Source organism: Pagrus pagrus, assembly GCF_965226575.1.
Source record: "Pagrus pagrus genome assembly, chromosome: 8".
In the NCBI taxonomy this organism is placed as follows: Eukaryota; Metazoa; Chordata; class Actinopteri; order Spariformes; family Sparidae; genus Pagrus; species Pagrus pagrus.
The window spans coordinates 6803212-6818537 of NC_140192.1; the positions used below are offsets into that span (position 1 = coordinate 6803212).

General features: G+C 41.0%; 1 protein-coding gene across 2 annotated transcripts; it reads left to right on the forward strand.

Moving 5' to 3' along the window:
- Positions 1-2525: 2525 nt before the first annotated feature.
- On the forward strand, positions 2526-12934 carry LOC311261989 (mothers against decapentaplegic homolog 4). Of its 2 annotated transcripts, none has more exons than XM_084361069.1 (10): positions 2526-2801; positions 3926-4267; positions 5038-5212; positions 5659-5913; positions 6023-6130; positions 6253-6303; positions 6470-6653; positions 7039-7207; positions 7564-7702; positions 7843-12934. In XM_084361069.1, the coding sequence occupies exons 2-10, from the start codon at positions 4028-4030 to the stop codon at positions 8052-8054; spliced, it is 1533 nt and encodes a 510-aa protein (XP_084217195.1). In that variant the 5' UTR covers positions 2526-2801; positions 3926-4027; the 3' UTR covers positions 8055-12934. The 2 variants fall into 2 exon arrangements, with proteins under 2 accessions (XP_084217195.1, XP_084217196.1); XM_084361070.1 differs by lacking the exon at positions 2526-2801 and adding an exon at positions 3421-3777.
- The last annotated feature ends 2392 nt before the right edge of the window (positions 12935-15326 follow it).

Genomic DNA, 15326 nt, shown 5'->3' on the forward strand with positions numbered 1-15326 from the left:
GTAGGCCTGTACTGGAGTTGATAAAATGACTGAATACTAACGTGCCATGAATGTTGGGCAAAATTCAGCATGATAAGGTTTGATTTTGTCCTTCAGATTTGAATTTTCTTTTAAATTTGCAAGAAATTATGATATCAATTGGTTTATTCTGTTTCATTTTGAGGTTAGAAATGCTATTTTTACGGTGACCTGCTGTTATTAATTATTTTTTATCATCTGAGATGCTGGCAGAGTGACAGACTGCGTGGGAACTTTGGATCCTACAACCATTTTTGCATCATCACACTACAACACAACATGTGTTTGCTTTTGGCCTGTGGTCCACCATTAAGTTTTATTTTTGGCCCTTCAAGGAAAAGAAAATATTCGAATCTTTTACACCAAAATGAAGCATAAAATTCATCACAAAATGATCAAACCCTCTGATTTCTGATCGGAGGATGCCAGCACAGCAGTAGTTTATGGGCTGGTGATTACTGCTCTCTGCTGGACAACCAGGGGAGGAATTACAGTATGTGTGTGTACTGAGAGAGAAGGGAGCGTTACCTTCCTCACGTCCCACAATGCACTGTATAAATGTGTTTATGCAGAAAATGTGACAAAGATAACCTCCCCAACCTTTTCTCTAATGTGATTCATTAGGATTGTAAATTCGGCAGCAAACTCATTTATCACTGTGCTTCTCTCTGCCACGTGCTAAATGGAAATTAAAAAGATCAAGGCCTTGCAATAAGTGGGTATTTTGGTCACAGAGAGAGGCGTAAAGAGAAATGAGACTAAAGGAAGAATAAACTGACAAGTGGAAAAACCAAAGCAAGGCACAGACAATAGAAAGAAACATAAAGGCCTGCTCTACTTCCCTCAATGACGGCTATTTATCTGAAATAAAGAAACAGAGACGACAGAGCTTAAAGAGGGAGAGATAAGGTGAGGAAACAAAGAGAAAGAGAGATGATAGACAATTAAAGTCAAATTATGGGAGCGTGCCAAGTACATTAGCTGCCAACGCTGATAATTAATCATCATTGTGCTGCTTGTCGGCGGGTAATATTCACATCTGTAATTGGGACAAATTGGTAACCAGTGGAGCATTTAAACTTCAGCGTGTGTGTGTGTGTGTGTGTGTGTGTGTGTGTGTGTGTGTGTGTGTGTGCTTTTACATTCTCATTAACGTGGAGAGGGTAAAAATGCAAGTAGAAAAAAATCAAGGATAAACAGTGTCGACTTTTCATTCCAGCTAAACATCACAGCAGCAGATTTCACTTAACTAATTAGCACGTTTTTAACGACAGAGGAGAGAGCAGCTGTGTGCAGCAGCTGAAATAAAACTGTCTTTATGTAAAAGCCTGTATTGTTTACTCGATATAAACCAGTGTTACTATTGTTCGTTCATTCATTGACCGTCTTATAAAGACGATGAAACTGTCAGAGTATGAAGTATAATACTGTGTTTCTGGCTTCAGCTTTGGCTGCAGCATCATTAAAGAACAGTGAGTAACAACCTTAAAGGATAAATTCGCCTAAAAATGAAAAATCAGTCATTATCTATCTATTATCTACAAACCCCCGAACAACTGAAGCGCGGCCATAAACTGATAGTTTTTACTTAATTAATCAATTATAACCCAAATGCCTTTCTCAGATAACCAAAAGTTGCTGGAAGTCAGTCACAGATGCTGAGAGCAGGTCAGTCTTTATTAGAGTTGAAGCTATTGATTACTTTTAGTAATTGAGTTCAACCAATTATTCCATCCATTATTCGAATAAACGGATAAATAATACTTTTGCTTTAATCAAGAGTACTAGTAAATATACAAAAGAAAAAATAAGACAAAGTATCTTAAAACGAACAACTAACAGAAGTTTTTATAATACTATACAGTACACCACTAATTCTATACTGTGGCGTGTAGTTTAGGGGAGTCCGTGTCAAGGAGGAAAGCTGCTGTCACTTTATCCTGCACCTACCCTCCTGCAAGATATGGTCATAAATTGATATTGTGATTATTTTGACAGATATTGCGATCGCGATATAATTCATGATTATTATGGATGATTACATTTTACATCACAATTTTAATTGTCATTGAAAAACTAGTAAAGTCATGATGATGTGGCATTTGTCCTGATCTCTGCCTAACAAATGTGTTTTATTACATCTGGAGAACAAGTTTTGGAGGCCAGAGCATCTCTGCAGCACTACAAAATCTCATGAAAACACTGTTTTGTGACACATTTTACCTTTAAAATGTAATTGCATGTGATTTGGATTTTGCACTTAGTCATATTGCGATTTCGATTATTATGCAATTAATTCTGCAGCCCTAGTAAAGGTATTAGTAATAAAAGTAGATATAGAAGAATATAATATAAGATTATATAATATTAATAAAAGTCTAAAGGTAATACCTGCAGTTACATACATTACAGTAATATATAATGTAGTATAATAATGAACTGTATGGACACTTGACAAACCCCTGTCTCGTTGTGCGCATGCGCACTGCGCCATAGAAGTAAATAGAGTGAGAGGCGAGTGGAGTGGGTCGGGGCTTGACACGAAATCTGAGGTTTGACTCAGGTTTGATTCGCGCTCTCGCTTTGAGGATGTAAGGCTGCTCCTTACGGACAACGAAGTTTATTTCCCCCCCAACCATGTTTTTGTGAACAGCTGGTGAAATTAATGAGGATAATCCAGGAGGAATACAGGATCTGCACAGCCCCACCGCTGGCCCCGTCGGCACGGTAACTTGGTACAGAGGCAGGGCTCTCCTGCTAGCTGCCACACCAGCTAACTCCAGGTAGCGTACAGTGCTAGCTATTTACACCGCTTTATCCAGTTTGCATTTTAAAATTCAACGTTACATAACGACAGCGTCGCAACCAACGCGCTGCGTGGAAATTATTTTGTTGTTACCGATGCAGAAAGTGGTCATTGTGCTGCGGAACTGGTCATGATAAACAAACACGCCTGCTAACCTCGTAGTAGCATGCTACATTAGCTCGTTTGCTATCAACAATCATCGGTGCTAACTGATGTTTTCGCTAGCAGGTAGCTAGCGGCTAATCCCATTTCAAGCGCGTTATAATGGACACAGGAAGTTCCGGTTAGACTCTTCAACATAAAATCACATTCAATCGGTTTCAGTTTCACAAGAAAAATAAGCGTCAGGCAAATATGCTTTAATTGCAGTGTAAGGTGGCATGTGTTGTGGTGGTAGATGTCACCTCTCTGCACTAGATGGTTTTAATCACCTTTGCTGTTGATATCACGTAGTGAAGTTGTTGTTGTCCTTGTGGTTAATAAAGTTTTACCTTTTTTATTTTGAAGACAACGTGTCTGTACTTCCGGTTAGTTCTAACAGTTAGCGGTAGCTTCTCGCAGCTTCCCTGAATTAACTGCAGCCAGAGTGGCGCCGCTAGCTAGCTGAGAGCAGACGAGCGACCACAACTACCTAAACTTTATATCCACCCGCGCATAAAACACGTTATTGTTTTTCTGACCTCAACTACAACTGTAAAAAATGCTGCTTCGTCACGTCACTTGGTCGTCGGTGAGCTAGTGTTAGCATTAAACCGCTAACAACTTGGTTAGCTTGAGGTTTACAGTTCATTTTGGTTCATGCCTTCTGCCAACTATCGGGACTTACAACAGAAACATTGCGTGGTTTTGGTGTTGTGGCTGAATGGCTAATGTGGATTAGCTCAGCATTAACGCACAGCACAATAGCAACATGGCATTAACTGGCAGCTACTCTACTCAGAATAATAAAACAGGTAGATACAGCCTGTTTCTCTACACTCAGCTGCCAGGTTTTTGGACACATCAAGCATTCATTTATCTTGCATGAAGATTAAGATTATAACCATCAAAGTTTTATCAACACCTTTCATCTGAAACCTGCATGTTATTCCCTCTATTCAGATCTGAAGATCAACATCATCTCCGCTGCAGCTTGCTGATTATGTGAAACTGTGCCAACAACATACATCCTCTCAGAAAGTGCAGTCCGAGACAGAAGTCAAGATGTCCATCACCAACACACCCACCAGCAACGACGCCTGCCTGAGCATCGTGCACAGCCTGATGTGTCACAGACAGGGTGGTGAGAGCGAGACGTTCGCCAAGCGCGCCATAGAGAGCCTGGTGAAAAAGCTGAAGGAGAAGAAAGACGAGCTCGACTCCCTCATCACAGCTATCACCACCAACGGGGCCCATCCCAGCAAGTGTGTGACCATTCAGAGGACGCTCGATGGACGACTGCAGGTGGGATGACACTGTTATCTGGATCATTCATTTAATACACACAGGTTTTGAGAAGCTCAGCCCAATAATACATCTGTTCATGCTTGGAAATTATCCTTTTAGTCTATTTCACCTATAGTAAATTATCCAGGCTTCAGATTCAGCTGCTATTCCATCAAATAACACTAAAACAGTCGTGATCCCAGTAGAGATTAGTTTGCACATTATGTTTGTAATAAAATGCCATAAAAATGAAGAATGCCAATTATAATTTCCCAGGTCTCGAGGGGATATCTTCACATTGCAAAGAAAAGCAGCAAATCCTCACATTTTAGCGGCTGAAACTAAACATTTGTCTCATGTTTCAGCTCTAACGGCGTCCAAAAAGTGAGATGAGACACCTGCCAATCTAAACATCGCAAGCTGTGATAGTAAAACAGAATAATTATTAATTTAGCAGCCTATATCTGTTATTACTTTCTTGTTCTATTACCACATCACTTAACAATAAAAGTATACCATTAATATTCTATTAAAATTGTATCCAATTATTAGCAACTCAACTATGTTGTTATATTTATGATCATTTTCAAGTTGTTTTACTAAGATATGAGAGGTTTGATGTTAATTAATTGATGAAACGTTTTTTGTAATCGGCAATCGTTGCCAGACCATTCACTAAGCAATAAGAAAACAAGTTGCATTCCAACCACCATTGACCTCAGCTGTACGGACAGTGAGTTTACAAATTAATGACCTCTTCTCTCTCTGCTCTGTGTTGTTGTTCTCAGGTGGCTGGACGTAAAGGATTCCCTCATGTCATCTATGCCCGGCTGTGGCGGTGGCCCGACCTGCATAAGAACGAACTGAAGCACGTCAAATACTGCCAGTTTGCCTTCGACCTCAAGTGTGACAACGTGTGTGTCAACCCCTATCACTACGAGAGAGTGGTGTCCCCTGGCATAGGTGAGTAACGGGGGGGGAGGAGTTTTCATCGAGGGTTTAAAAAATGTATGACAAGGTCATTGTGGAGCCTCATACCATTTTACACCAAAGTTAGTGTGCATATGGAGGTTTTTTAAACCAGTGGACAAGTTTGCCTTTTGTTTTTTTGTTGTATTTTTTATCTTGTGTGTCACATTTGTAATCACAAAAGCCAGATGTTAGTGGGTGTTAGTGTCTTTTATTTAAGGTTTCAGTTCTCTGTTTGTTATCCTGTACTGTAGTGAACTGAGACCAAAAGCTGCCTTTTTAAAGAGGGAAATATATTTAAATACCTTGTTTTTGCAATCGTTCTTTTATGCCATATGTGATAGTTCGACCCACAGGAATATTAATCAGTAATGCAGATAAGTAGTTTGCATTGTCAGTAACCTGTTCTACCTTTTTTTTCCCTTTCCTGCGGTCCACAGACTTATCAGGACTGACACTGACCAGTTCTGGCCCCAGCTCAGCACTGATGGTTAAGGATGAGTATGACTTTGACGGACCGCAGAGTCTGCCGTCTATTGAGGGAGGCCACTCCATCCAGACCATCCAACACCCGCCTTCTGGCAGTCGCCCGGCCCCCTCTGAGTCATTCGCGACCCCAAACCTGCTCCCGCCTGCTGAGGCATCCACCTCCTCCTCGACGGCGTCCTTCCCTGCCATCGCTGCTGGATCAGGCAGTAAGATATACTTGTAAAATATTCCGATGTTTGTGTGTATTTGTACATATGTGTCTGTAATTGACAGTTTAAGACTTGTCTCTCACTTCTGTGCTCCTTCTCTCCTCAGGTGCCAGTTCAACCTGGTCCAGGAACAGCAGCTTCACTCCCAACATCCCCCACCACACCAACGGTCATCTACAGCACCACCCTCCCATGCCACATCCTACACACTACTGTGAGTATAAACTGTTACTGCAGCTGTAAAAAAAATATAATCCATGGACAAATTCACATACTTGTATTTAAATTTTGTGCAGTGTGAATGATCGCTGACATTACTGTCTTTGTGTCTGTCAGGGCCCGTGCATAACGAGCTCGCCTTCCAGCCTCCTATATCCAATCACCCAGGTGAGATCACGCTACACGCTCGTACATCAAACCGGGACAGATTTTTTTCAGGCGTGGTGCTTTAGGAAACTTTCTCAGTTCGATTGATTTTGTCAGTGTCTGTAGTTTTTTACTATTTTAGTTTTAATATTGAGATATTGTTCAACAAATATTCCATCTGTTTCAGCTCCTGACTACTGGTGCTCCATTGCCTATTTCGAGATGGACGTTCAAGTCGGAGAGACGTTTAAGGTGCCCTCTTCCTGCCCAATCGTGACGGTGGACGGATATGTCGACCCCTCAGGAGGAGACAGGTTCTGTTTGGGCCAGCTCAGCAATGTACATCGCACTGAGGCTATTGAGAGAGCAAGGTCGGTGAACAAGGGACAGAATCATGGAGCTTTTATTTTTTTATAGGAACAGGCTAACACGTGACATCTCTCTCATTGGTGGTGTCTTTGAAATAATATAAAAAAATTATCAAAAATATTAAGGGAAAATGCATTTCCATGTCTGTCTGTTTTGTTTTGAGTGTGTATATTCACACATTTAAGACTTGAGAGCCTCAGAACAGCGTCTGTACTATCAACACATCATATCAGAGGTGCATGTTTATTTACAAGAAGAATCACACAGCCTTTACACTTTGTAAAAACATCTAGGGCAACTGATTAAAATTGAAGTGCTGAGTGTAAACAGAACTCCACATGGCACTGTTTTCACTTCCATTGTTTCCTTGTTTCCTCTGTCTCCCAGGCTTCACATCGGCAAAGGGGTTCAGCTGGAGTGTAAGGGCGAGGGAGACGTGTGGGTGCGATGCCTCAGTGACCACGCCGTGTTCGTTCAGAGTTACTACCTGGACAGAGAGGCAGGCCGAGCCCCCGGAGACGCTGTTCACAAAATCTACCCAAGCGCTTACATCAAGGTATGGACATGGGTCACTGGACTATAAAAACGAGTTCATCACTCAAGTTTGACATTTCATAGAACGTTATTTCTCTTGAGGAAAAGTGAAAGCTGCAACATCTGTTTCCATGCATCACCTCAGGCTTTTTGCTCTGCATTGACATTGGTTTTATACAGTTGTTGTGTGTATTTCACAAAAAATGTTCCCCCATACTGCCAAAGACTCCTCTCGTTATCTCATTAGAGATAATCACACAGCTCAGCTCTTACTGGGGTTCTCTCTGATTGGCAGCCTGTGGTGCTGACATTTCTCCTGTGCAGGGTAGGTAATTGCTGCTGAATGTACAGTGTTTCATGTCTCGTCTCTCCTGCCAGGTGTTTGACCTTCGTCAGTGCCACAGACAGATGCAACAGCAGGCTGCTACAGCTCAAGCGGCAGCTGCAGCCCAAGCAGCCGCTGTGGCTGGAAATATACCTGGACCTGGATCAGTGGGAGGGATCGCTCCAGCTATCAGTAAGATACTGTTACTGCAAATACAGAAGCACATTTAATTTACTTTAATGTAAGGATTTGCTGCTTTTATGCTCGGTTGTTGAGTTTGTCTCACATTTGCACATTCAGCATCAACCTGACTCCCTCTCCTGTTATCTCAGGTCTGTCAGCAGCAGCCGGTATCGGTGTAGACGACCTCCGGAGGCTGTGTATTCTCAGGATGAGTTTCGTCAAGGGCTGGGGGCCCGACTATCCCCGCCAGAGCATCAAGGAGACCCCCTGCTGGATTGAGATCCACCTGCACAGAGCTCTACAGTTACTGGACGAGGTTCTGCACACGATGCCTATAGCAGACCCACAACCTCTGGACTGAGATCTTCATAGCTGCAGCATCGCACTGCGACATACAGTGGCAATGGAAAGTCTTCCTCGGTGAACTGTTTTGCATGGAGAAGTCAGTGGAGCAGCTGATGAAAAAATACTTACAGGTGTGTTTGAGGCACCTTTGTGCACTGTGGCCCCTAATTTTACTTTTTACCAAAGCCGTATATTAAAGATATTTCTCTGTATTTTTCATATATGGCTTTGATTTATAATGACTGGAACAATGAACTGTAGGACTAGAAAAAGACATCACATATAACTACATTTTAACCATGCCCATAGTTGATCTGCAGATCCCATGAAACTGGAATGTAAACCGACTACTCAGTGTCCCTGGAGTCCATGACCACCAACTACTGACAGACATTAGATTCACTGCACAATACGAGGACATCTCTACAGCTGGGGGATGAGAGGCTCTCATATCCAGTGTGTAGAGCTGGTTTTCTGTTGTGTCAGTTTTCAGTCAAGCTGTTAACACCTGGGAGGACGAGCAGCTTCGCTCCACTGTCAGGCTGAGGAGAAAAGCAGCAGCACTCTGAGGAGGATCACTGCTCCACATCGTCAGCCACTCAACAGGGTTGGGGACCACCCAGCTGCATCCGGTTATACTAAACGTTTCACGAATATCACAGGAGAAAGAAATTACATGCAACACGCCTAAAGCCCACTCTCAACCTCTGAGCTGACACAAGGTCAAGTCTAAGGACTGTTATAGGTCGGGTATTGTCAAACTGCAGGTGTGGACCGTAAACTGGCTGTGGGTTTAATGGGTGTCCAATGACAAACCTTGTGGTAAAGGGTACAAATATTTATCATTAACTAGTTGATCATTTGCATGCATCTTAGTAGCACTTTGGCTCTATTAGTTTTCATAAAGCACTTAGTAATGCTTTATTCTGCATAACCTTATTCTACAATGTCAAGGCCATTAACTAAGAGCTTTCCCACAATAATAGTCGTTATCCTTTAATATCACTTAAGTGTTGAGTGTTAATAGTGTCCAGATGACTACTTGGACATCGTTAACACTTGAATTTTTGTGTTTTGTTACATATGAATACACCGTAGGTAGAATGACTATTCTTGTAGTATAACCACCTTATAAGGGCCATACTGAGCAGAGCATATTAAGATTATAATTCGTGTACAACAACTTCCTTACTAAAATGTGCTATATGCAAGAATTTAATTTGAAAATATTGCAAAATAAACTAAAAGAAGTAAAGAAATATAATTTTTTTGATGTCATGACGTCTGTGTGTATTGTGTTGAAGAGGTATCTACTAAATTTAGCATGCTAACCAGCTAGCTCTGGCCTGTCACGGCCCAAAGCTCCTGTGCTAGCAGTGAAAACACCAACACTCTCCCGCTGCGCTGAGCTCCAAGTCCAGACTGCTAGCTGCGTGGCTGACTGAGCTAGGATAGGAGTATTTCTTGCATATTGCACCTTTTTAATATAAATAAGCAGTAATTAAGAGGTTATTAAGGGAAGCTCTTAGTTAATGGCCTGGTAGTTACAGAATATGATCATGTAGAATGAGGCATTAATAGGTGCTTTATAAGAACTAATAACACGGAAATATGCTGCTAACATGCATGCTAACAAGCAGCTAGTTAATGGTGAATATGTGTACCCTAATATAAAATGTAACCACCCTCCACCTGCTCTAAATAAAACCAAGATTTTGGACTGAAGATAGAGCCCCTGTTGGAGGTCCTGGACCAGACAACCAGAACATAAACGTCCCTCTCCCCATGTCACAGCTACATGAGGGGTTTCAACATTCTCCGAATTCACAATATGATATAACTTTCGATTTTAAAGCCATGAGTCGATTCAATTTATCCTGGTTTGACAAAAAATGCCACCCGTCAGTGATTCAACAAGAAACAATAAAAGACCAAAAGTAAACTGAAACATTTTATTTGAAAGCTCCTTTTGATAGATTTCCAATTTAAAATCAAACCCTAAGCCAAACGTGCAGTTTTTGTGTGGGTGTTGTGACATAGAAAGTTGAATTAGTCATTGAAGATAAAATTCATCTATTTTCGCTGACTTACTGTGATTTTAAATTTTTGCTCAGTGAAGTGATCATCACTGGTCACCCTCCAGCGTGGTCGCCTCCCGTCTGTTTCAGGTATGGTTACTGTTTTTTGGAGAACGCCCTCTTTTATGCTGCCACAAAGGATGAGTCTCGTGCACCTTCTGCCAACGGTTTGCCTTTTTTTTCCCCCACTTCTCGCTGAGAACAAGAAAGCTGCTTTTGGTTCGATAAGATTGAAACAAGAAAGCAGAGAAAGAGGCAGCCAGTCGGTGTTGGACGCCTGAGATGTAATCACAGTACCATGAACAGGGTTTTTGGCAAACCAAAGTTCTGATTGCTCAGAAACAAACTGAGTCGAGTGATCATGAGATGCTGGACTGTGCCCCAGTTGCATTAGGAGGTTTTCTTTGATTGACTTTTAGTTGTACTTGTATTCATTTAAATTTTATCAGTTTTTATCCCCACACATACCCGACAGTCTCTCCGCACTAGTTTAGAAGTATTGTACTAAAACATGGTATATGACTTGCAGCCCACTTATATACTACTTAATCCAGGCCTCTTGTGTATAGTTTACTGACAAAGATGAGAGAATTTAAGAGTTTCCCAGCAATATTGATATATTTTCCTGGTTTTATTTTGTTACTTTTATTAATTGATTTGTATTATATTTTTAGCACTTTATTTTTTTCTCTTCTTGTTTTTAATTGAGTAACCCTTACTTTGAGGTGGTTGTCCTGCGACATGAATAAGGGAGTGAATAGGTTGGTTTGTATTTTCTGTAGAATTGTGAGCAGAGGCAACATTTGTGATGCATTTGTACTGAAAACATTTGTAACACTAAGACACATTTTTGAAATCTGCTTTTGCCCTTTCACTCTCACTCTAGGCATTTACACACATCTGTAGGGTTTCTTTTCGGCTGTTCTGAGTTGCAGTCATTTTCTTTTTTTGATTGCAGGTTTTTTTCTTCTTCTTTTTAATCCATGTAAATAACTTTGTTTTTGAAATGCATGTTAATGTTTGCATGAATTTTATTGGCAGATAGACCCCTTTATCCCTACCCCTCTTTTTTTAAAATAGAGTACTTCACTTGCCCTACATTACGCAGGGAAACTGGACTATCTAGAGGAGAGTAGAAAGCAGCTCCGGCTGTATACTGGTATGTTGTTGTTTTATTAATACAGCATTAAATCCACACGGGGGAAACGGGATGTAAATGAACCAATGTTATTATATAAACTCATCATCTTGGCTCCTAAAGAAGGCAACTTGTCTTCCTAAACATACAGTAACCCAACAGTTGTTAGTTTGCAGCCTCTCTTTAAAGCAGAAATGGACAACTTTTCAGCTAGTGGTTCCCTGTGGTATTACTGTTGGCTCTGACAGTGTTAGCATGGCTACAGCTAACGGCTGGGTTACTGTCTCAAGTAAAAAAACAACCATAGGAATCCCAATTTGACCTAGAAAACCTGATCTCGGTGCCATAAAAAAGGCAGAAATAAACACCCGGTTGTATTAATAAGTCGGCAGGTTTTGTTACTTACTGATCCGGTAGAAATAACGCCGGTTTTGAGCCGCCTCAAGTCCCGGTGCTAAGGAGGAACACGTATCAACAGGGGAACAGACTTTGACACAACAACAACTTGCTCTCCATCAAGTCAACGCTCGTCTGTTCACTCTTGTTTTACCTCGGTTTATCACTCTCCCTCTTCACCTTCTTTGCCTCCTCCATCAGCGGGGTTCTTTATCTTTTGCAGTGTAGAGTTTTCCACAGTTTTTCCACCGTTACCTGGGGATAGTGACCGGGTAAACAATGCCTCGTCCAGTTTTGGTTGCCATAATGCCACCTTCATCTTTGCGGGAAATATCAAGCCCGGTGGTAGCCAGAAAAGCATAGTGAAAGCGAGGTGTATAGGGAACCAATGTATAGGCACAGTGTCATTTATTTTACGGCCGTTACACTGTGTAATCGGTGTTTACTCCAGAATAAGTTCAAGCTAAAAAAAAGTTGTCTATCGCCAGTTTAAAGTAAAATGAGTTGAAGCATGATATTTTCTCTCTCACAGGTGTTGAAACGGTTGAAGATAATTTGAGGCACAGAAATAAATTTCCCCTCCTCTCCCCCCCGCGCTGCATGTGATACACTACTCTGTTGCGCTGTTTTTAAAGGCATTTGTTGTCATAGATCACACACATTGATTAGGAATCCAGATTTCATTCACTCACAAACATCTGTTCATGCTTATTTTTCATACCAAACTGTCACAGTATTTTTTTTTTCTGTACTGTTTTCATGATTATGTCCCTGAACAGGAGTGTTATTTTCTGAACGGTGCTGTCTTAGTGGGTTACGCAGACGAATTGGATTTGTTTGAGGTTTAATTGAAATTTGGGGTTTGATTATCACAGGTATTGATCCGCTCTGCTATCCATTTGCTTTGTCCCCCCTCCCTCTCTGACACATCTTGGATTTATTTCACTTTAGTTTTAATAGTATTGTCAACAAAAGTTTATCCTACATCAGGGATTTCTTCACTTAATTATGCATCAAATTAATTGAATGGCAGGAAACAGAATATTTTCTGATTATATGTTACTGAAAGAACTGATGCTGAATCCTGTCTGGATAGATAATCTGTTATATTCTGTTGTGCTTTAAGGTGGACAGATGTTTTTATATAACTTGCAGTTATTATAGGAGCCTAAAGACACAGCTCAGACGAGTTGATGTTGACTACTATGACAGATTGCAGATATAAATTTTACCTGTATTTCTTATGTGAGAGTCTGTAATTAAACATGGAGTGGTATTCTCTAAGTGGTGACCTGTTTATTTTCTTCAACAAGGCGACATGTTTACAGTGATGACGTTGGTAGAAATCAAATGTGTGCGTTTGACGTCTCCCTTCACTCTGCTGTCGGTTACACCTTCATCCTCCACCGGAGACATTTTGTGTTGCCGTGAGAAGACTTCTGATGGAAATCAAAATGAACGCTGGTGACTCAGTGTGATTCCAGGGTTGCTCCGCCCACCTACAACCTGTGAGAAAGTCTAATCAACCCCGAGCAAGAGCACCTGTGTGGGTGTGCAAGGCGTCGAATGACCGACTTTGCACATAAAAGTCGCAGCCATGCAGTTTGTTCTGCTGTCCACAGTTCTGCTCCAACTTCAAGACACGATGAGTGTGGACTTTATTGTGAAGGAGACATCTACCAGCAATTAAACAAAAATACTCAGATTCTGGATTTTTCAAATAGAGAGGAAAAACTTAATTTTCTTTACAGCATTGCTAATGAGCCAGCTAATTGAATATTTTTCATACTGCCGGTGGTTCAGTTCCCAGCTCCTGTCCGCATGGCTGCCACACAAATGTAATATTTAAGGATTAATGCCCGACAAGGTGTCCATTATAATGTGGCCCCCCACTGCCACCCTGTGGTCATTAAAAGAAAACACCAAGGGGCAAACCCAAGTTATTACCTCTACATTTACCGATTATAATAACCCAGATAACTAAACAAAAAACCACAAAGGACCTCATAAACATTGAACTACATTGTGTCCCTCTAATCATGATCGAATCACGAAATATAAACAATAGTGCTGCAATCACTTGTAGCACTTGAACCATTAGACCAACGTGGACGCAGAACAAATACCAAAAATTACCCCCCTGCAACCACTGCTACAAAACGATTACAGAGGAAACACTGCACCCATTGTCCCAGTCGGTCCAGCTGATGGCAGTAAATATCAAACATGTCTGATTTAATCACAGCAGCTCCAACTGGAACACTGAAAAGCCAACGTGAATATATTTTGTACCATCTTGTACAAAAGCGTTGTCATAGACAGACTGATGCTGTATGATCCTGACTGAGCCATGAGGTAGCAGGGGTCAGAGATTCAAACCATTAACCTGCCAGTAGCACCGCTTTTCTGTGGATGTAAACAGTGACCCAACCAAATCTCTCCCCCGCTGGTAAAAGTTACATATAACCTTATGGGGACACATACGCCAGCAGTGTTTGTCAGTCTTTTAATTTTTAATTGAAGAGTGAAGTCAGATTTTGGTAGATGTGTTCGATGTAGATTTGGTTGGTTGCCACTCCTGACAAATTGTTCCAGTGCAACTTGCAAAACAAAACTGAGTGAAACGAAATCCCCTCGTAAAACCCTCGCCCTGCCGATTTACTATTCTGTTATTATTCAGTAATCCTCAAGTGATCCAAAGATAAGACCATTTCCGCTGAAACACGAAGGGAGCCAGAATTTCAATGCCTTTTTTATTTACAACTGCAATAATAATAAATTATAATTTAAGCATCAAATTTTCAGCCAATTAAAAAATGTGCCTCTTGGCTACATAGACTTTCTTGACGTAGGAACTATGAGCAAAAAAAACAAAAACAGAACAAGGAGCCTGTTTAACTTGAGTGTTTTGCTGGCTCGGTTTAAAGATAGAAATGATGGCAGCAACATCATCAGAAGTCCAGAAGGGCTTTCACATTTTAACGCATTGGTCATGAGTGTGATGCTGGTTTTTATCAGTGACACGTGTCAAAATGAGGGAAAAAGCTGAAGCTCCTCACATCCTGAAGAGGATCCTGCAGGATATGGAAAATAAGTGTAAGCATAGACATTAAAATGCTATTTTAATGTTTACTCATACATATGAAATGTTCACCCAAAAATAAGTCATTATCTACTCGCCCTATGCTGATGTAACGTTGGATGAAGTTTCAGCGTTATCCTGAACAACTGAAATAGATGTGTTCTGTCATAATCCAAGTCTCTGGAAGCCCCAACATCCCACATGCAGTCGAGTTTGTTCCTCCACTTCAGTCAGCTAACGTTTTTATCTTTGCAGCCAAAGTGAAGATTTTTCTGCTTGATCCTGGGGTTCTGGAGACTTGGGTTACACCAGGTGAGCCGTAAGGAGGCATTTCTGAGTTTTCATTCTGGTGTTGAGGAAAATGCTGCAACACTGTTTTGCTGTGAAGCTCCAGAAATGTTTTGGGGACTACCAAACTTCACCTGACTTTCCATCTGTATAATGACTGAATTTTTACTTTTGTGTGAACTTATCCTTTAATGTTATCCTCTTATATATGTCTTACATTTGCTGTTTGTATTGACTGTAATGTGTAGTGTATGTTTTTATCTGTACTGACACACAGAGCGCAGAATGAATCACAACAGTCCGACA